The sequence below is a fragment of the Colossoma macropomum genome, unplaced genomic scaffold (assembly GCF_904425465.1).
Source record: "Colossoma macropomum unplaced genomic scaffold, Colossoma_macropomum, whole genome shotgun sequence".
NCBI classification, from domain to species: Eukaryota; Metazoa; Chordata; class Actinopteri; order Characiformes; family Serrasalmidae; genus Colossoma; species Colossoma macropomum.
Genome location: NW_023494875.1, coordinates 503425 through 526678, shown reverse-complemented (window position 1 = coordinate 526678; position 23254 = coordinate 503425). Strand labels below are relative to the sequence as shown.

At 39.5% G+C, this 23254-nt stretch overlaps 2 protein-coding genes across 2 annotated transcripts; both read left to right on the top strand.

The window, feature by feature from the left end:
• The first annotated feature begins 6536 nt into the window (after nt 1-6536).
• LOC118800377 (transmembrane protein 158) lies at nt 6537-7964 on the top strand. The gene has a single exon (XM_036560584.1). The coding sequence runs from the start codon at nt 6827-6829 to the stop codon at nt 7529-7531; it is 705 nt and encodes a 234-aa protein (XP_036416477.1). The 5' UTR covers nt 6537-6826; the 3' UTR covers nt 7532-7964.
• Nucleotides 7965-9353: 1389 nt separating this feature from the next.
• Nucleotides 9354-22714, top strand: cdcp1a (CUB domain containing protein 1a). The gene is made up of 9 exons (XM_036560571.1): nt 9354-9583; nt 13234-13431; nt 13644-13985; nt 15028-15381; nt 16829-17026; nt 17414-17791; nt 19148-19501; nt 21086-21173; nt 21262-22714. Exons 1-9 carry the CDS (start codon nt 9523-9525, stop codon nt 21719-21721), a joined length of 2433 nt encoding a protein of 810 aa, XP_036416464.1. The 5' UTR covers nt 9354-9522; the 3' UTR covers nt 21722-22714.
• The last annotated feature ends 540 nt before the right edge of the window (nt 22715-23254 follow it).

Here is a 23254-nt window from a genome sequence, read left to right as displayed (position 1 = left end):
ATACAAGTGAAATATTGTTTAATCTCACTTTCAGGTCTTTATTTTTTTATTACCATTGTTGCCTGTTATTGTTGGAATACTGGGGTCCTCAAAAGACTCTTGTGCCCAGAGGCCTCACATAACCATCATCCATCCTTGCTTAAAACTATCATTAAAGAATGTCTCGGTAGGAGACAGACTGTGGTCTTGCGAGGCCCCTGGGCACAAGAGTCTTTTGAGGCCTCCTGCACTCCAACAATAACGTAGTAAATAAGAAAAACCCTGAAAAAGGAGATTATTAGTGTTTGTCCACTTTGTCAACCTTATTAATGTGCAATATGCTCTTGCTTTCAAGTCAAACTGAGTCATAATGCAAAAACAGCAGTAGTCCTACACAAACAGTAGAGTGACAGAACAGAAAAAACAGAAAAAAGTCTTAAAAAAAACTTCATTTTGTCATTTGTACATTTTCAAGGGCTATTTGTTCATCTAAAGTTTGCATCCATTTGCATCATAGAAAAGGAAAGACAAAGGAGACTTTAACTGAAGTCTTCCGCTTAGATGTTTCTCCTAAGATAAAAAGACCCAGTAATCTCATATGTGTCTCCCTTTGGGTTTTAGTAGAGGTCTCAATAAAGTCACACATTGTGCTCAGATTTGCTGAAATAGTGACACCCATGTTTATCTGCAACTGAACTAAACATTTTCTCAATATTGTTGCTATTAGAATTTTTAACTGGGCCAAAATATCTCATGTCTCTGTTTTATCTAATGCTATTTCTTATAAGGAATTTTAGGATAAACATCTGTGACAAACTTGATACTTAAATGATACATAGTGAGAATCACCATTACCTCTCCTGAGCCAGCAAACATCAACATTTGGGCAAAAAAAATAAATTCCCTCTGTGATTATTTGAGCAATCTCGAGCCTTGTGGTCTAAGGTCCCCTTGTCAGTGTGTAATTAGGCTCTTCTGGGTCCCAGTGAAAACAAACAAACAAACAAACAAAAAATAGTGGGTCCTCAATATGAAAATGACTTTCAATTAATAAGAAATGACAATGTAATTTATGTCTCAAACAAGTTGACCCTTCAGCACTAACTTTAATATGTATGTTAGATAATCTATTTTAGATTTTAGAAGTCTAAATAATGCATAGATCAGGTTGCAGGTTGTGAAGGATCCATTTGAGAACGGTTACTATGGATGCATTAAGAACCAGAGGGAGATAAATGAATGTCAGAGCTGTCAGTGTAGTGGTGATGGAAGCTAACTAGCGAGGTACGTAGTTAAGAAACTGAATGTTTCCATGAGCCATGTAGACAATTGTGCCAGTATCTGAGTCCAAAAGCCTAAGACCACATTGAAAATCTGGTACTTTATACATTTAAACCTGGAAATAAACAACAGAAGTTTTATAATTTAAAAAAATGTAAAACAAAGAAAAGTTATTACAATTAAAAAGAAGAAATATTCAAGGCTCTGCACTATTTCTAGGCCACTATTCAAAGTTAAGCACATTTGTGAAACTGCATTAAGGCCTTTATACAGAAGAGTCAGATTTTTAAAAATCTTATTCTTTCCACTGAAACTCGTGTTCAGCTGACTCTCAGGTGGATTTAATCTACTTATTCAAGGCTTTTGTACAAACTTGTGGAGTTCATGCCAGCTCAAGTGCACGCTGTCATTAAAGCAAAAGGGGGACGTACCCAATTCTAAAAAATTCTCAAATTTATGTAAATATTTGAAGATTCTACTTTTCACTCAAATTGTTATGCTGATAATATCATTTGTGATGAAAACAATTATATTAAATTAGAAAGGAAAGCAAAATAGAGGCATATTCACCAGACTGTTGGACCCCACTGTATAAGAGAGGCCTAATGCTACACATGAACACTGGATAAGCTTTAAGGTTGTCAAGAGACAAGTTTCAGATATTGAGCCAGATATTGCTCTCCTTGGGGACTTTTCGCCTCGGGATAAAAAGAACATTGAGGAAATGATGAGCTCTGTGCCAGATAACGATATCTCCATTTAGGATCAACAAGCTCAACCCCTGAAATATGGTGGTTCTAGCAGATGCCGGAATTGAAGTGAAGTTTTTAATCTTGCCTCGTCTTGCCTCGAGATGGGAGATATTTGGCAGAGCACCACATAAGAAATCTGGAGTCCACTGAAAGGAAGTTGATCTGCAAGCGTTCCTAAGTGGCCACCTGTTTCTAGGCTCGTTGAGTTTTGGCACCATTTGGGATAAATACTTCTCAACGTCTTATTATGCTTATACAGAGACCACTCAGACCAAATTCATTTACATAAATTGAGGTCATCAGACCTGACATCTGCACAAACTAATTCATCCTCAGCACCTGCTTTGAAGCAATACTGGCCTCTTAGGAGAGATTTCACAACTATATTGGTAGCATAATTGCAGCAAATTGGGCTGCACATGCACTCAGAATGCAGCGAATTTGAGGATAATCACTGACAAGATCTGTGAGGAATCAGCAGATGCAGCTCTAGTTCTGCCCTTCTGCAGGACTAAACTGCTTATTAGCTTATTAATAATGATATTAGTCTGATATGTCTTACATAAAGCTACAGCACTGTGCAAAAGTCAGAGACCACCATTCCTTTCTTAATATTCAGTCAAAATGGCCATTAAGTACAAGCCTAAACTAAACATCATAATGTATTTAATGTTTACACTTTTTACCTTTATTACAGCTTCTTTTCAGGAGACTCGCTTTCTGAAGGGATATTTTTACACACTTCCAAAGTTCAGTCTTAGAAGTTGGTTGAATTTCTCAAGATCCAAGTGATCCCAAACATACTCAGTGATGTTGAGGTCTGGACTTTGGGGTGATCAGTCCACTGTTTTGAAAACATCAGCTTCTTTGTTTGAGTTGAAAACTGTACTTTTTTGTCTGTTGTCTTTTTTCTCAGAAGGGCCTTCTTGACATCTACACATCCTATCAGACTCTTCTCAGAAATGTCTTCTGAAAATGAAGAACTTGCACTTAATGGCAGTTAAATAAAGGGGGATCTCTGACTTTTACAGTGTTAACTGCTGCAGATGAAACTGTACAGAAATCAACTAATGAATCTGAGCAGTACAGAAGTGAATTAAGGGAGAATTCCATTATTTATTCAAAATGTGGGCATAATTAAAGTCCAAAATGACCAGGTAACATATGTGTCTTCTTTGTGTGTGGATGTAATGTTGATCATGGTAAAATAGTGGTAAATCTGAGAAATATTTTGTCCTGTTTTGTCTTACAACTGCCTGCATGTGCGCTGCACATAAAAAATACATTTCAGGCCAAAAGCTTATCTCACAACTAAACTACTACAACAATGTCTTTGGCACCAGACAGCTAATTACAAACCGTTAAATATATTAACTCTCTATGAGCTTTTAGAGCATGTGTCAGACTTCAGTCCTCACAGGCCACAGCACTGCAGACCTCAGCATTCTGCATCATAAAACACACCTGATTCAACTTATCAGCCAGTAAGGAAGAGTTGAATTCATAGTGTTAGGAGAGGAAAATCTCTGTGGAGCTCTGGCCTGAAGGGAACTTAGTTTGACATGTCTGTTTTAGAGGCATTAAACTCCTCAGACATCCTATCACCATCACTGTAAACAATTCTGACTCCGTTAGTTTCTCTAGAACAGAGCATTTCACAACAAACCACTCTGAATGACTTTCTCCATATCTTAATGATTGAATTTTGTAAACGTTTGGAAAATGCAGTGGATTTCCCCTTTAAGTTGGCATGACAAAGTTATCTTGCTGTTATATTTCCTCTTATTATTATTATTACGATCTAAAGCCTATATCTGCATTTTGTACATCCTCCCATCCTCCCATTTTCATCCTCCCATCTTCTCATAGAAATCCACTGATATTCATACTCCTTGGATTTTTGGAAGTCCAAGCAAGCAAATCTGGAACAACAACCCAACTGATGATGCAAAGCACATAACTGCATTTCATGCTGATAGCACTTTTCAGTCTAACTTGCTATTCTTTCTTTCATCCCTCCGTCATCCCATAGGCAACCATTAATTTCACTACTTCTTGAATATTCAAAATACAACCACCACATCAGTTGCTGACCAGAAGCAAATGACTGCATTTTTTTGCAGCCAGTAAATTTGTTAGAAGAATTTAACTCTTGATGGGGAGCACATAATTGCACTTTTTTTTTTTTCATCATTTTATCCTCCCACAGAAACCCATTCATTGTGATACTCTTTGAATTTTCCAGCTAGATCCATCAAGCTTAATGTGGATTTAACTAAGCCAAAGCCCATAACTGCATTTCATACTAATACACTCAACTATCTAACCTTGCTATGTTCTTTTTCATCCCTCCATCCTTTCATAGACACCCACTGATTTTGATCATCCTTGAATGGTCGAGCTGGAGCCATCAAACCAGGTAGAAAGATTCTAATGACCAAAAGGCAAACGACTAAACCTTCTTGCTGAAAGCACTCAACTTTTTAACCATGTTATCCTCTTTAATCATTCAATCATCTCATACAAATCCACTAATGTCAAAAGATCAAACAACAACTTTTTTTGTCTTTTTTAACACAAAGCTGACCCCACACTGTAAACACTACACTCTTAAAAAATGATCCTTCAAGGGTACTTAACTAAAGTCAATAGTTCTATATAGAACCATAAACACACATTTGCATGCCGTAATTGTTCTTTAAGCTTTAGGTCTATATAGAACAGTTGTCTTACTAAAGAATCTCTTGAAGAACCATCTTTTTAAAGAGTGGAAATCACTATTTTTGATGTGTTGTGTTTTCATATGAGTATTATTTATATAGTAAGGTGGAGTGGGACATGAGACATGGATCCTTAAACTCTCTCTCACATCCAATTTATGTCCAGTAACCTCTTTTAATTAGTGAATTCAGTTATTTACAGTGCATCCATTGCTGACACATGCGATCAGTTGTGCAGCTAGAAAAGCATTGGCAAAAGAATTGAACACTCTGGAACAGCAGCACATGAGCTTAAGTTCACCAAGCCCAATGCTAAGTGTCAGCTAGAGGGGTATAAAGCCACCCAGCTTTGGGCTGTGGAGCAGTGAAACTGTGTTCTCTGAAATGACTTTGAAATGATGAGTTCCATACAATATCTTTGGGATGAGTTGGAGAAGCTGCTACTGCAGGAAAGGGGTCAAACTCTCTTTTAATACCCTTGATTTCAGAAGAAACGTTGGACAATCAGGTGACTACAAACTTTTGGACATAATTGGCTGGTTTTGTGGGTTTTCTATCTTAAAAATAGATGGTTTTCCAAGGGTTCTTTAGTAAGGGAAATGGTTCTATTTAGAACCATGAGTTCTACATAGAACCATTTTCAATATAGAATCATATGCAACACATTCTTCATCAATCTGAAGAACTATTTCACCATGCAAAGAACCATTTAAGCATGAAATGGTTCTTCAGATTGATGAAGAATGTGTTGCATATGATTCTATATTGAAAATGGTTCTATATAGCACCAAAAAGAGTTCTGCCATGTTATGATGGTTCTATTTAGAACCATGAGTTCTATATAGAACCATTTCATGCTTAAATGGTTCTTTGTGTGGTAAAATGACTCTTCAGATTGATGGGGAATGTGTTGCATGTGATTATATATAGAACCTCTTTAAAAATGGTTCTATATAGCACCAAAAAGGGTTCTGCTGTTGTTGTGATGGCTCTATTTAGAACCAGTACTAGATAGAACAATTTCAGGCGTAAATGGTTCTTTATATGGTGAAATCATTCTTCAGATTGATTGAGAATGTGTTGTATATGTTTCTATACAGAACCTTTTTGAAAATGGTTCTACATAGCACCAAAAAGGGCTATGTTATTGTTATGATGGCTCTATTTAGAACCATGATATCTAGATAGAACCATTTCATGCCCAAATGGTTCTTTGCATTGTGGAATGGTTCTTCAGATTGATGGAGAATGTGTTGTATATGTTTCTATATAGAATCTTTGTAAAAATGTTTCTACACGGCATCAAAAAGGTTCTTCTACTGTTACAATGTCAAGCTTTAAACAATAGAAGAACCCTTTTTGGTGCTATATAGAACCAGAAACAACACATTTTCCATCAGTCTGAAGAACCATTTTATCAGGGAGAGAACCATTTAAGCATTAAGTGGTTCTATATAGAACACGTGGTTCTAAATAGAACCATTGCCTTTATTAAAGAACCCTGAAAGAACCATCATGTTTGAGAGTGTAGTGTAGGACTAAGCTGCAGCGTCAGTGGTGTTTTATTCTATCTAGTCCTGGGCTTAAACGAGGTCTGGGAAACTGACCCAACCTTGAATTGGTCTCATTGGGAACATAACGGTCCTCACATCGCCACACCTGCTTTAGGAGCACAACTCTCGCACATAAAAGGACTTGAATTTGCAACTCGTAGGTAGAAGTGAAAGGTGGTGCGTGTGCGTAAGTGTGTGTGCTGAGCTCCTCTCCCTCCCTCTCTCTCCCTCTCTCTCTCCTCCCCGGGCAGAGGCAGCGCGCTCCTCTCTGCTGTGCGCTCCGCTCTCCAGAGCAGCGCTGCCGGAGGATCCACTCGCAGCGCGCAGCTCTTTCTGGATGGATTTCTGCTTAGCCCCCCAAATGGCTCTCCCGCGACCCCGCGCAGCCTCTTCAGACCTCGCGCGCCAGTGACGTACGCTGCTGTGCCCCTCCCCGCGCCTTCTTATGTGTTTCTTCTTTTTTTTTCTTTTTTGGTTTCTTTTTAAACCCCCGCTTTAAACTTTAAATGCCCCGTCCTCAGCGCGCTCCCGCTGCGGGGCCATGCTGAGCCACCGCCGCGCGGCTCCTCTGCTGCTGGCTCTCAGCGCGCTCACCATCGCCGGACTGGCGCGCGCCTGGAGCGACGACGACCTGCTGCTGCCGCCCGTTAACTCCACCGCGCGCTTCCTGGCCAACCTGGAGGTGGACGTGGCTTACGCGAGAGGCTCCTCCACCTCGGCTGCTTCTTCCACCTCCTCCTCTTCCTCCTCTTCCTCCACCTCCTCCACCGCGACATCCTCCGGCGCGTGCAACGTGAGTGTGGAGCGGCTGCCCGCGCGGCTGGTGGCGCGCTGGGACGGCGCGGTGGGCTTCCGCTGCGACGTGCTCGTCTACACGACCAACACGCACGGCAAAGCGTTCTTCTCGGCCGCCTTCAGCCGCGCCGTCTCGCCCGTCTTTATCGAGCACGTGGGGCTCGCGGGCGGTCAGCAGGAGCTGCGGCTCTGCGTGGGCTGCGGCGGCGCGGGAGGAGCCCGGCAGCACCGGAGAGCCGGCGCCGTGCGCTTCTGCTGCCTGGACTTCGCCCTGGACGAGCTGAAGGGGGACCGGAGCTGGAGGCTGAACCGCAAGCCCATCGAGTCGACCCTCGTGGCGTGTTTCATGACTCTGGTCATCATCGTGTGGAGCGTTGCTGCCCTCATCTGGCCGGTGCCCATCATCGCGGGCTTCCTACCCAACGGCATGGAGCAGAGAAGACCCCGATAAGGGGAAGATGCGTTAAAGGGGCTCACCGGGCCAACAGGCTGCTTCGGCGTGTAGGATACTTTGTGAAATAGTGAAATTATGATGTTTAAAGATGAAGGAAAACATGTTATTCTTTCTAAAAATCGATTCAATGTGAATACGCGTGGACTGAGCTATTCTACTAGCCTAGCTGGGATTTGTTTTATAAATCTATTAACTAGAGTAAAATAGCCTGTTCTGTTTCATTCAGGTGTCCCTTCAAATGTTTGTAACGTTTTTTTATTATCTTGAAATCTCTTAAAGTTTGTCGAGACACGTTTTTTAAGCATTAGCACTAACCGAGTGAGAATTTAGAAAAATGAGCAAACCTGTTTTGTATTGTTGTTGCCTACTGTAAGCCTAAAGGCCAGCTTATCACACCTGTATTTGTAAGAGCTAATAAAATGTGATTAGAAGGTTAACTTGTGGAAAATACTCGTGTTTTAAGGCGGAACGGTGTTTTGACGAATTGTGCTACCTTGTCGAAATGTCCTACCGTACCGCATATTTTTAGGTAGCGCCCTACATAAAATCTAAAAGTAGAATAATTTGATAGCTTAAATCTCCTTATCAGAAAACGTTATCAGCATTAAAAAACGTATTAGGTCAACAATCAAACGTATTTGATCGCCTAAATCACCATGTCAGGGAGTAAGTAATAATATAACGCTGAATCTGTGCGGAATTAACATTTAAAACACAATAAGACATTCGAAACATTGTCACTATACTATAGTAATCATTTTTGCGCATGCTCAGTAAGGCCACTAGATGGGTAGGTCATTGTTAGAAAACCGAACTAAGCAGATACAGTTAAAGCCCAACGTTACTGTAGATTTGATGGTTTGTTTCACCAATATTCACCCATATTTCTACGTAACTAAATCGCTGAGTTGTAAACAAAGTCCTTCAGAGTGGTTGGATGTGAAATTGTACGTTATGGAGAAATTTATCACCTCAGGTTTGTTTACAGTGGTGCTGATAGGAACCAGGGGTCACAATGTCTACAACACAAATACAGCCATTTCATTTACTCTCCAAAACTACCAGCGAATCTGAGTTTTTATGTGTAATAATGCTAAAATAGTGGTAAATATACAAACATACGTTTTCTTTGTGGGCTATATTGCCTTGTAACTGCGGGCATTTTGTGGACTATTGGGGGTACATGTGAAATGTGGGCCTTATCGCCTGACATCTCGCATGTACACTCCCAGGAATAAAGGTGCTAAACTGTCACTGGGGCAGTACCCCTCTTGTCACTGGGGTGGTACCCTCAAGGGTACATCTCAGTATGTTTAGTCAGGGAACATAACTGTACCATAATCAATTTAAAATTATATTAATTTATAAGTTGTATTGACTCCACACCCCCTCTCGTATCCAGGCTTTTTATTTTATTGTTCTGTTTTAAAACATTAGGTTATGAACAGGTATAAATATGTACTTTTCACCTGCAAAAAAACTATTTAAGGTTCACAGTTGTACCTTTGAGGGGACATTTACATTATTTGTACCTTGATGAACGAAAATGTACCTGCACAGTACCTTTATCTCTAACAGTGTACCCCTCCGCCATGAATGGATTTAAAAATACGTTTTAGACCAAAATCATCTCTCAAAACTACAGTAAAAAGTGTTTTGGCATCAGCCAGCATATTTGTAACCATTCTGAGCAACAGTTTTTTGTGCTGGAGGCATTATAGTTCCTATCATCACCATGGTGAGTCAATGAAAAATCGATAGAATTTCCTTTTACAAAGGAAAATCGTCTCACTTCCCATTAGTATCGAGAGGGTGGAGACTGAGCCTACCTGAGAGAGAGAGCGAGCGAGCGAGAGCGAGCTAAGCTAACTTCTTCAGTCCAGGAAGTGAACTCTCTCAGGAGAGAGATAAGGTTTCACTTCAGCTTCAATGGCTCAGTTTTAAAGCTTCGTTCAGTCATACTGAGCTACAGGGAGCAGAAAAAAACAATGCGGAGTTTCAGCCTCGTTTTTCTTCTGTCTGGAGTTCTGCAGTGGATCCCAGTCTCAGGTAAATCGCCTTTATCCTCTACTGTCCCCAGCAGCGCTGCTGGCCGTCACGCTCTGCTGCTGCTGCTCAGCCGACCGCAGGCCACCGGAGACTAATGAGGGCCATGATCCTGTTCGTTGGGAACAGCCTGCTTGTTATAATTGCTATATAAGTGCTCATATCTAAAACACTGTGCTTTAGTTCTTTATCCTGTTCAATATTAATCCTGTATCAGTGTTTAATGAAGGCTCGTCTGCCACTAACAGCCTAAATCACCACAGAGAGGGAGGGAGTCAAGTTAGAGGTCAGTTTAGGAAGTTTATAGCTGGCTTCCATGAAGACGAGCTACTCATCTTGAACTGGGCCTAAACAATATACAGCCAGGTTAAATTTAATAAAATGGAAGGTTAATCTCTTCCTCTACTGTGATTTTATCATCCACTCACTGCTAGAGATAATCTGAAACGTCATTCTGAAGGCAGCTATTGTATCTATAAACCACAATGGATTGTTGTACGGATCTTTAGTGTTTTTTTATTGGTGTCAGGACAGACAGTGGGTCAGTGGCTCCAGGAAGTATTTGGACTTTTGTGCTATGCTTAAATATGTGTTAAGTTCATTGTGTTAGGAAACAAAATGCTAAATCGAGTGACATGAATTTTAAACAGACCATTCCAAGGCTGTAAATTTGCTTTGGGCAAAGTAATTATTCAGAAGGCAGCTGCTTCAGATTGTTATCGCTTAAGGAGTTTCTTTGCAGGCTTCTCCAGGCTTGCATCCGAAATGTCTTCATACACTTCTGAGTTTGTGATCACATCAGTGAATACAAGCTCATTGACACCACTGTAAAAAAAACAAAAAAAACAAAAAAAAACAAACAAACAAACATTACAGTAGCCTCTGTCTAGTTTGGTAGGAATTCTTCATCAATTATTATTTTGTTAAACATTTTTAAAAATCTCACCTGAAGAACTTAATTAAAGGGGAATTCTATCTTTTTTTTTCCTCGTTTTTTTTTTTTAATTTTCTGCATAATTCAGTGGTTAAAATATAAACAAAGTCCTTCAGAGTGGTTTGGTGTTCTAGAGAAACTTGCTGAGTTGTTTATAGTGGAGATGATAGGAATCAGACAAAGGAAATGTTTAAGGTCACTAAAAGCAACAACTCAGAAAGTTATTACATTAAAGGCTTTCAAACACATCATCTGATGCGTGGCACGCTGCTTTACAACAACTCTGCAATTAATTGTTAACCTAAGTGTATTTTCTAAAATGCATCCAGGGTGGAGGCATTCATGAGGCCTCTGCAAGGAAAATAGTACCCTTATTTATGTATTTATCATTACTATTTATCATTACCAGTTTCACAGGTGTAGGTTCACTGGTCATTTTAGATAGTAAATAAAGTGGCTGTATTTGAGTTGTAGACCCTGACCCCTGGATCTTATCTGTACCACTGTTAAGAGATCTGAGCGGGTATGTTTCTCTGTCATGAACCACACCAGACCACTCTGAATGACACTCTTTACATGCCAGCAATTTAATTATGTGTCAGTTTAAAAAAATTGGTGAAGTTCTGTTTTAAAGTATTTAGTTTTTGGGGCTGCTGTATATACTCCGAAAGAACTCTCTGAATTCATAAACTCTTTTAGACTTTTCGTATTAAGCATTCCAACCACTAATATACAGTCATGTGCAAAAGTCACATGACATGGTTTATTGATTTAAGTGTAAGTTAACATATTCTCTACAGAGAGCACACTTCTGCACAGATGCACCATTGCTGTTTATTTACTGAATTGAACATGTTGGCGAAATAAATAAAAATTTCATATTAAAATTAGCAGAAGCATAGCATATTTAAGATGCCTGTAAAGGAACTTATTTCCAAATATGAATACAGCAAAACATGTAATTTCACCAGGGTGTTCAAACTTTTGAATAGAACTGTATCTCTTAGGACACCAGACAGTTACATATTTTGCTTGTTATTTGTGAAGAAGATGTTCCTTTTTGGATAAAGTGCATTTCTGTTACTAAAGAATACAAAATATCTCTTTAAAAATTCAGTACTCGTGTTTGCTTTTACCATTTTTTAAAGAGTTCTGCTACATTTGTTGGAGTAATTTAATACAAGTTGTATTGAGAGGATTTTGGCCTATAGAGACATGATGTCATGGCCTGTCATCCAGTTTGTGCTGTAGGCTAAACAGACAGGCCGTCAGAGGCTTAAGAGGAGATTACTTTTATTCATCACATAAATCTGTTTATACATATCACATTACAGCACAAAGGCCCATTTCTAAAAATTAAGACATCATACAAGACTTAAAACTGCTTTCTGGAAATATGATAAAGAGTGTTCTACAAACAACACTGAATTATACTCTTCATGACTACAGACCAAGCCTTAATGAAAAAGTTTAAAAATATTTAAAGAATGAATCAACCAGCAGACACAGATTTGCTCACATGGATGCATCACAGATGCTAGGAACTGTTTACTTAAGGAAACCACAACAGATGTTCTAGATTGTGATTTGTGATTTATGACACGGTGTGGTTGTTCTTAGGGTGGTGCTATGGCTCACTTTTGGGAAATACAGTTAGACATAAGTGGAAGCACAGTGAATGAGCCCCTGAAATAAATATAATTCTGTTGACAGTTATACGTGCAGTTCATTCAAAAATCTGAAAAAAATTATTTACAGGACCATTTCTGCTTGCCTTCCCACAATGAACTGTGTGGCATCTTGCGTTGTCTTGTTGGAATATCCGTCATGTGTTATGGTTTACCCCTTGTACAGGGAAATTCCACCAATTTTTTGAAAAATTCTATGTAATTCAATGATTGAGATGTAACAGATTCATTCAGCCTGGTTTGATATGAAATGGTTCATTATAAAGAAACGTACTGACTCTGATTCTTCTTTACAGTGGTGGTGAAATAGTGGTAAAAAATCTAAGGGGAAAATAAAAAAAATTCTGTCTTGTTTTTCCTTTACAGTGCCCTGCATGTATCTTTCCACCATGAACATAAAAAAAAAATCATAATAAATGTAAACATAAAGAAAAAAATGAAGGTTTTGTGCCAAAACTTTATTGTAAAACTATTGCAAAACACGCGGGTATCAGGCAGGTAGTCATAACATTTCATGTAATAACTTTTTGAGGCATTAAAAGCTTTAGACGTCTTGCCCCCCAATTCCGACCACCGCAAACAGTCCTGAATTGGTGCATTTCTCCGGAACAAAGCACATCAAATTACTCCTTATGACATTATTTACATTTTAAACATTGAATCATGCAGAAATGTGTGATCACATATGAGCATGTGAGCAACTGGCAGTTTATTATGGGCAGTGGGAATAGAAGGGATGTAGAGGTCTGTGTTGTTTTAATGTATATTCTGATGCCTTAAGTCTCTTTGTGGCCTGAAATATAGAAGAAACAGTTGGGAAGATGGAGGATGTGACTAAACATCACGGAAACACGATGAGTGTGTTGGATCTTAGTAGTATGAGGAGTGCAGTCATTGTCTTTGACTCAAACTTGAGTTGTTTCTTAGACCAGAGGGATATGAGGCATAATATCCATTCTAGACACTACTGTAGAGGTCCTTGAGATCTGTTTTTTCTGGTTCTAATAAATGTGTTTTTGGGTTTTCTTCAGGGAATGTGGCACTCACCTTAAACCCTCTCAGTGGTGCCACCATCCACATCAACAGAAGTGAGACTGCACAGTCAAAGTGTGAAGTTTGTATTGGAAAGTTGTGCCAGCCCTCTGTGGCTCTCATAAAAAACACAGAGGTGGTATTCAACTGTGCACAACCAGAGGACATCTTTACAGTGGAGATTGTTAAACAAATCGGTAGGCCATGCCAATAATATTCCAACTAGGTCTGCATTACATCATCAATCGTTATTGGGGTATTATCCTTTATAATACTGTTATCAGAGACAGCTGCAATGTACACATTTGTGAGAAATCACAAATGGTTTACTATGTACTGTAAAAGTATGAATTTATGTGGCTGACTTTCTGATGTTTAAGTGATCACTTACTGTTGCATTTTCCCCCAGTATGTTCCAAGACATGCAATGGGAGTATCACCTCAGAGGAGTACCCTTCTCTACAAAACTTCAGCCGCACATTCACTTGGAATGTGGTCACCCAAGTCCAGAAGGCTCTCAGCTTGAACTTCACCAAAGCTGGTTTAAGGCAGATCCGACCCACAGAGAGCTGTCGAGACAAACATGTCTACACAGTCTCCACAGGCAGGACCACACTGGGGAGATTTTGTCGCCATGGGAGCATCAAAAGGATGAAGGTGGCTAACGAAGGGAGTGTGTCTTTGCAGGTGCCTGGAAAAGGACAGCTGGACCCAACAACCTTTGACATTTCAGTGGGAGATCACATACCATGTAATTAAGTGTTACTACTATGCAGCTAAAACTTTCAGTGAAATAACAGGAATGAAGTGAAGGACTAGAAAGCAAGTAGAACCAATGTCATCCCCATTTGAACTGAATTAGTTTTATGTGAGGAGATGCTGTAATTTGTTTGGCTACCGACAAGCTCTGTCATTTTAATCCAGTACAAATCTGCAACGTCTGCAGTTTTTAGAAGTCTGCTAAAAAATAACAACTAACAGCACCACCTCTTTATCTAGCGGTGGAAGACAAAACCAACCTATAAAATGCAGCTTGACTTGCCACAGTTCCTTTATCCTCATGTTAAAAAATGAACAGTTTTTTAGGGAAAATAAAAGAGAAAATGAAATATCTTGACAATACGAAGAGTCACAAAGAGGCCAGACTGAAACGCCACAGCTCGGATGTACGTATCACTCAATAACAATAACAACATGGCACATGACCTTGTCTGTTGCCTGGTTTAGTTATTACATTACTGTGAGGTCAATTTGTGTAGGACTGGCTTTGCTGAGGGAGCTCCATGTTTATTCAGTCTGGCGTTATTACTTACATATTTGTAAATACTACTGACATTGCATTTGTACCAGATTGAAGCCACAAATATCGTCGGATGTCACTTATATTAGAGCACTTCCCCAGATAAAACTACATCAGCTTGAATGGAGCACATGCTTAGTTTATTTGTCATTTTCTGCATATATATATATATATATATATATATATATATATATATATATATATATACAAACACATACCCTTGTATCTCCAAAATGGTAACTTTACACTTTACAGGAGAAGGCAATTTTGAATTACATCAAAAACTGAAAAAAACTGGTTTTGTTCTGACAGCAGCGATATATATATATATATATATGTTTGTGTGTGTATGAGTGTGTGTGTATTGATTATATATAGATTATATATCCATATATATATATATTACAGATATACATGCACACACACACACATATATCAATCAATAGATAGATAGATAGATATGTATATAATCTCTGTGTTCACTGTTCTACAGTGCTTGCGATTATCAAAGTGAGCCTGCCAGAGGAAGAATCATCACAGGAATTCCTCTCCCCAAACTACCCGGACAGCTTTCCTGATTATGATTTAGTGACATGGTCCTTCAAAGTCCCTCTTAAATACTACACAACAGTGCGCATTCAAAACTACACTGATCCCAAGTGCCAGAGGAAGGATGCGCGACTGGAGTACCAGTTGTTTACCAAGACAGTGGTGAAAAAACTGAGTGACCCCCAGCTGTCTGAGTACCAGGGCTCCTTCAACCTTTCCCTGCAGAACTGTCTGATGCAGCCCTCCTCTGCTCTCTCGCTGCATTTCAACATCTCTGCTGTCAAGAGAGCCAGTGAAGGTTTGTACCAAGCTCTTTACTTTTGTTTATACTGCCTGTAGGTTTGTGATAAATGTTCCACTTTACAGAGATATCTGCACACAGTGACTAAACCAAACAGTCAATTTAGAGTTGGAGCTTTTCAGAACTTTTTTTATACACATCCAATGAACAAGCTCTGCAGTTTATGAAGTCATGTCATTAGCAGTGCAGGTGACACTTGAAAACAAGGGGTGGGGTAAAAATAAGAAATGGGAAGTGTGCCACGCCATGTTCTTAAAAAAAATGTGCTCTTTATATGGTTTTAGCAAATAAGGCAAAATATCTTGAAAGCAATATAGTTTTTAACTATAAATTTGCAAGTTAAACTCAATGAACTGTATAATTCTACAGCGATTAATTGTGTCCCTGTGTTTTAGTCTCAGAGCTTTTAATGTCAGTGTACCATAATTTCTCGCCCTGTTTAAAACCACAATTTTTTTTTTTCCTGGAGAGCACTGCTTTGATTTCTAAACTCGTCTCCTTTTTCACTGCTCATGAGTATACATGCTCAAACAGTATAACAGGCACTGTTGACCTGCTTTTTTGCTAAACCAAGCACAGATTTGCTGTTGAGGGGTGTAGTAATGACTCACATAGATGGCTCAAGTTCCTGTTGGCTCTTCATGAGGGTAATTTTGGAAAACCCTTGTTTTATGACTCAGTTGTTAGGAAAATAACCAGAAACCACACCCTTTACTTTAAGCAAACACTGTCTTGTTGGTTAATGAACAATGAACAGCTGACTCCTCTGCATTTTGGAAGCAATTATCAAATGTTTACATATGCTATATGTCCAGAAGTTTGTGGACACCTCCTAATTCAGTGTTTTCTCTGAAATGAGGGGTATTGATAGGGACTTTTGTTCCACTTTGCTGCAGTAACAGCCTCTACTCTCTTTACTCTAGATTGCACTCAAATCCTCATATTGCTGTGAGAATTTGAGTGCATTCAGCCACAAGAGCATTAGTGAGGTCAGGCACTGATGTTGGATGATCAGTTCTGGATGACAAACTCTAGCTCAGTCCAAAAGTATTGGATGGAGCTCTATCACTCCAGAGAACACAATTCCACTGCTCCACAGGCCAGTGCTGGGGGTCTTTACATCCCTCTTGCTGACGCTTGGCACTGGTCATGGTGACCTTAGGTTGATGTGCAGCTGCTTCAGAGCATAGCATTCTATTGGCAGCACTTTCCTATGGGGGTTATACAAGCTGTGTGCACAACTGAATGCTTGTAAACAAGTCTTTTGCAAAGTACACTGTATATAGGACCTTCAGGGGTAAAAACCTTTGTGCGCACCATAAAGTACCATAGAGTGCCTGGGTACTTTTTGTCAGATAGTGTATCAAAAATGTTTTTTCTGCTTTTCATATCATATCATGTTACTGGCTTACTGGTTGTCAATCTTCATTTGTCTCATTTGCAGTGCGGTGTAGCGTAGATCTGAGGAAGGAGAAAGGGCTGCAGATACATATAAGGAAAAAGAAACCAACATCAGCCTGCGTCTTAAAACTGAATTCACAGATCCAGGAGACAGTCACAATCTTTTCGCCAAAGATGTCATACCTCTCATTCTATGACTGCCCAGAGGAGGACCTGCTGTTAAACATAAACCAAACCATAGGTAGGAGCTTGAGGCCAACCATAAACCAAATCTGTTAATGCATGTTAACCTGAAGATGGAAATACAGCTGCATTCATTTTGGAATATAATTTTTTGGCCAAAACAAATTCATAGGCTATTTTCAGGCATTTTTTGTTTGTTTTTGTTCTCTATATTTCACTACTACTATGTAAATAGTTCCTCCAGTGACATTTCTGTACTCTGTGCATTAAAAAAAAAAGTCTGAATGGTTCCAGAATAATCACATGGAATCAAACTTCAGATGTCATGATGCATTCGCTTGTGTCTTAAAGAGTCGTAAACTAATTAGAGATTTTACACCTCTGTAATCAACGTTTATTTCATGTATGAGTAGTAATTGAATTTCTGGTTATCTCTTATCCGCAGCCTGTCAGCAGCAAGCAGACTGTGCATCCCCTGAATTCTCTCTAAGGGTCCCTGTGCTAGAGAAGTGTCTCCTGGGAGTTCTGCAGCAAGTCATTTGGCACCTGTACGTCCCACAGCATGGCGCAGTGGAGCTGATGTCTCCCTTGGGCAGCCTGCAGCAGTCTCTGCCTGGCCAGACGTGCAACAGCAGCGTACTTCTCACCATGACTGAACATGAGCAAGGGGACGTCACTGTTGGGCGGTTTTGTCCTCAGGGGCCCATTCACAAAGTGCAGATCCGATCCAACATCACAGTGACTGCCTCCCCTGTGGACGGCAATGATCTGCGGCAGATAACATATGCCCTTTTAAAGGGTTCTTTCATGGAAACAATAAATGGTAAACAAACCCCACAGAAGTTACATTGAGTTGCTAGTTTATTAAGTACACCTACCTTGTACCTTGTGCATGTTGGTGTCACTGCTGGGTCCCCCAGTCAAAAATAGCCAGGCAGTAGTGTTCGTAGAAGATGACTAAGTGTTCCTAGAAGATGACTAAGACAAATTGTCCATTGAAAAGGATTGACTCTACAGTGTACTAATGTGGTAGGTGTGTCAAAGCAAAGAATACACCGATATGGGAATTGAGCTGATGGCAATGTCTGATATTTTCCATGCTGATGCTGATATGTAATTATTATAGAAACTGGAACCATATCGACCTGGATTAGAACGACACAGAAGTGTACGATTTATTATAAGGTTAATCAGTGCAGTAAAATAAGTGAAATGAAGATATTTTAGCACAGTAGTCCAACATCACTTTTTGTCTGATCAGTCTGATGCCATTAACTAGCAATTAAAATATCGATATGATTCAATATCATAGCGCATCCCTGTGCTTGATACACTCATACCAGCACGACACACACTAATATGTCACTACCATGATGGTGTCACTGCTGTGCCGTGAATGGTCTCCCATTCAGCAGTGGTGCTTTAATGATACCTTTCTATTGGTGAATGGGTACAGGGTGGATGGATATATTAGGCAGCAACAGATGTGCTATGGTCAGTAAACCTACAAACTGAACCTACAATACTGTGCAGAAGTCAGACAATACCCTTCCTTTAAGTAATTCCCACAGAAATGACCATGAAGTATTTTATTCATCTTTCAGGAGATATTTCTGAGGAGATTAGATACAAGATTAGATACAATCAACTTGCATATGGAAAAAGAAAAGCAAAGGAAAATAAGTGGAAAAAAACAAGAGTTGCAAAACTGGAGCTTAAAAAAATGATCAAAAGATACAGAGATAATGGGACTGTGATATACCTTGTAGACCATTCATAGATCGTTGAATGTGTTTGAGCTCACTTGGATTGTGAGAAGCAGGAAATGGAATCAACTTCTATGAACTTTGGAGGTGTGAAACAATATTCCTGCAGTTTTGAGAGCCTCCTAAAGTCTCTTTAGAAGAATGTAAACTGTAATAAACGTAAAGAGTGGACTAAATGGCAAAGAAATGTGTTACATTTGGTTGTTGAGGCTTCTGTGTTAATTTTGTGCTTTATGGTGCTCTCTGACTTTTGCACAGTACCGTATATGTGTAGGAGGGTGTTTCTTATAAAATGGCAATTGGCAGTACCTGGAATACTGAAAACTACAATAAACAGGTAACTCAGTATAGAGTCATAGTTTATAGTATTATATTCAGATGGTTAACGCAGCACTTGCTCTCTCTTTTTTCAGAGCGCTACATTTTCACCGTCTTGCCGAAAAAGGACATGTCAGTGCTGTTGGCCACTCCAGCATGGCCGGCAGGAATGAGGCCATACTCCACTGTCTCCTGGATTGTCTCTTTTCCTTCACAGCTTGAAGCTCAAGTGGTGTTTACCAACGTCAGCCAGGTCAGTTGTCCAACTCAACACACAGGCATAAAAGTGCAGAAGCAGGGCTCCCGGGACGAGACTTACAGTTGGAGGATGGGTGAGAAGCCTAAGGATGTGGTGGTGGAAGAAAGCTTCTATCTCAATATGTCTAACTGCCGGCCGTCGAAAGGATCCTTCAGTGTGGTCAGCCAAATCACATTACTCAAGCGCAAAAGTAAGAAATCGTTAATGATCTTGTCTATATTCATTTTACTTCATTTTTCTGGCACTTAGGTGTCTATACTTTTTTTGCAGTAGCTTAAATTCTCATCATTTTTGTATAATTCAATTGTCAACACAGTTGGAAAATTCAATGTCCTTAATCTAATCAGTAACATATTCTGTTTCAATAAATTAAAAAGTAACAGATTCAGAATATGTGTAGAATACATATTGATGAGGCACATGGTGAAAAACTCTGTTGCTATAATGTTTACATAATTCCAGCAGTTTCTCGCTGTTACTAGATGGCAGTTTTGTTTATGTAATTCTTCTGTTGATATGTTTCATGAAAAATTCAAAAAGTTCTGAAATTCTCAACATTCGTCACCTACTTCAGTCCACTGCTGCTCCCACAGTCTTCTGAGCAGGAGCCTAACACTGATGCTAAGTTTATTACTCGCAAGCATTTTCACTACTGAGGAGCTAACTGACTCATATCAGCACATTGATTTATCAGTCTACTCAGGCTTTAGATTTCAGTAACACTGAGATTAATAACTGATCATCACAGCGATTTATCAGTCTACTCAGGCTTTAGCAGAGCTCAGTAACGCTGAGATTAATAACTGATCATCACAGTGATTTATCAGTCTACTCAGGCTTTAGCAGAGCTCAGTAATGCTGAGATTAATAACTGATCATCACAGTGATTTATCTAGTCTAATGTTCGTAAAGACGTTACTTGAGGTCCTATTTAGAGTTTGTCTAAAGACCATGTTTGCTACATACCATGCACTGATTTTAAAATAATAAATAAACAAGCGTCAGTGCTGTTTATTTTGAAAATGTTTTTGTTTTTTTTTTATTTAGTGGGTAAGCATTCTAAAAGTGTTCTAAAATGTAAAACGTAACTGTATTCTTAATACTGCCTTTTTTGAAATGTAACTTGGACTGAATACAGTTATTTAATGTCTATGTTCTAAATACGCATTCCCAATACTTGTATTCTGTTATATCCCTACCCTGATCATTAAGATTTGAACAAAGTCATTCAGAGTGGTTCCAGAATCAGAATTGTTTCGTAGTGGAACCATAGAGGAGCAAAACATCTGAAGTAATTAATGCATCATTACAGAAAGGTACATGTAACAAAATAGTCCCCAAAAGAAAATCTTTATTTTAACATACAAAAACAGACAGGTAGGATGACTTGTCATTTTGGATAGTAAATAAATGGCTATATTTGCATTGCAACTTCCTGTCACTACTATAAAGAAAACTGAATCGGCATCAAAAAACTCTAAAAGGATTTGCTTTTATCTCAACCATTGAATTATGCAGAAATTGTTGAAATTGTAGAAATTACAGATTAAGCATGAGTTTTTTCAAGTACACTCACAAAACACTTCTGTAAGTCACTGTGGACAAGAGCATCTGCTAAATGACACAATATAAATGATGCATTGGTAATATAACTAGCTCGTCACATGCCCAAAGCCTCATACATAGGTGGATGTACTTTAAACCTTGTATCACAGTGATGGCCAGTGATGTACGTGGAGATGATGCAATGATCTGTTTGATTTCCCGCTTTCAGACAAGATTTTGAGCATCATCCTGAGTGTTGTGAGTGTTTTGTTGGCGCTGGTGGTGGCTGTATTGGCTGTGGTCTGTATCATTAACAGGTGAGCCTTCCTCTCAAATCTCTTGATGTCATTTCAACCCTGTGTTATTCATTCTTGTTAAAAGTGAATCTTCTCTAATGATGAACAGGAAAAAGAAGAAGCAGAGAGCTTCTGAAGTTTCAGTCTACAATCCCAACGGACATGCCTTCCTACCAGGCCTCCATGGAATTCCCAAGACAACGGAGGATGAGGACGTTCACATTTATCATTGTATTGATGACACCATGGTGTATGGGCACCTTCTTAAAGACGGAACTGAAATGAATCAGTTTGAACCAGCTGTGGATTCCTACCAGGCCTTTACTGGACCCACAGACAGGCAGCCATTAACAGAGCCAGAGGTGGGAGTCTACAGACCTTTTACTGGCTCCCAAAGTGCTCCAGAAGTGCCTGAAAGAGCCCCAGGGCAGGGAGGAAACCCACCCAGTAAAGACCAGCTGATAGCTGATAAAGAGATCAATGGGGATAACTCTGTCCAGAATCAGACCAACACCACACAAGACTTACAGGCAGCTCCTATAGCACAATCTGGAGAGGAGGATTCTTAGGAGGATGAGTCCTAAAGAGTTTGAGGAAGAACACTATGTGCTAAAAGCCAGCATACAGGAGAGCATGTCAGGGCATGTTGCTGGAATTATTTTTGGTTTCATCTGGTTAAGTATGAATTGTATTTTTTCTGTTTCCTTCATTTTACCTGTGTGACTGATGGTAAGTCTTTGTCCCAATTTCAGTAGTGTTTTTTTAACATGTCCTCGACAGCTTTGACTCACCACTGCAGCACAAGAGGAGAAAGAGACAGTGAGGAGCAGATTTTTGCTAACTTTGCGATACAAAATGTTGTTTTGAGAAATTTGAACAGGACAGCTATAGAATGTGTGAATAATTGCCTTGTGGTATATAATTGTAGTGTAATGCCTTTATTTTTGTTGCTGTTAGCTGTGTCGCTTTTAGCATGCTAACTTGTGAGCTAGCAGAGTTATATCAGAAGTCATGCATGAGATGGAGTACCCACTTAAATCCCAGCAAATTGAATGTTATGATTTTGAAATATTACGCATGTTAAATGGCTCTGCCCACCATTATTTCCAGGTTTGATATGCGTCAGGTCTGATGCTTGTGGATGCTTCTGTTCACTTGACCCCTCGTCCCTCCAAGGGTGCACCTAACACCCTTCACTTGAGGTAATACACCAATGGAATGGCGCTTAAGATACAACTGTAGAGGAGAAATTGGGAGGCCAAGAGGACGAGGACTTGGTAAAAATGGTATAGAAACAGGTGGTGTGCCAAAGTGCATAGGCAGGTTCAACCTGGTTCATGCTTATACCACTATATGTTTAATTACTCTGGATTGTAAGAGAAGATATAGTTTGTTGTGAAGTGTTTGTCACAGCATTGTGAACACCTACTAGATGTCCAATAGTTTGAGGACACCTGCTCTTCCAGCATTTCTTCTGAAATCAAGGCTATTAAATTAGAAGTTTGTCCCCCTTTGCTGCAGTAACAGCCTCTATTCTTCTGAGAAGGTTTTGCACTGGATGTTGGAACATTGCTGGGAGAGTTCAATGTCATTCAGCCACAAGAGCATTAGTGAGGTCAGTTACTGATGTTGGATGATGAGTTTTTGATCCCAAACTCCACTCCAACTAGGTATTGAATGGAAGGGCCTCACAGCCCAATGCTGGAGGGCTTTATACTTCTCTGTCCAACACTTGGCCTTGGACATGGTGATCTTAGGTTTATGTGCAGCTGCTCCAGAGTGCCCCTTTTCTATTGTCAGTGCTTTTCTATGGAGATTATATGAGCTGTGCGTGCACCTGTGTCAACTATGGGTGCATCTTGAAGTTGCTGTTTAAAAGGGGTGTCTGGATACATTTGGACATACGGTGTATGTTCATGCTGGTTTAATTTGGAATGTTTTTTTTGTAATGTGTCTTTTGTTATTTACAAAACTGAAGCTTTCACTATAACTGTTAATATAAAAAAAATGTGCTTTTACGTTATTCCCATTTAATGAGTCATCTGTCTTGTTCTTGTGGGTTTATAACTCCAGTTCTATTCCAGTTGTATACAAATGTAAAT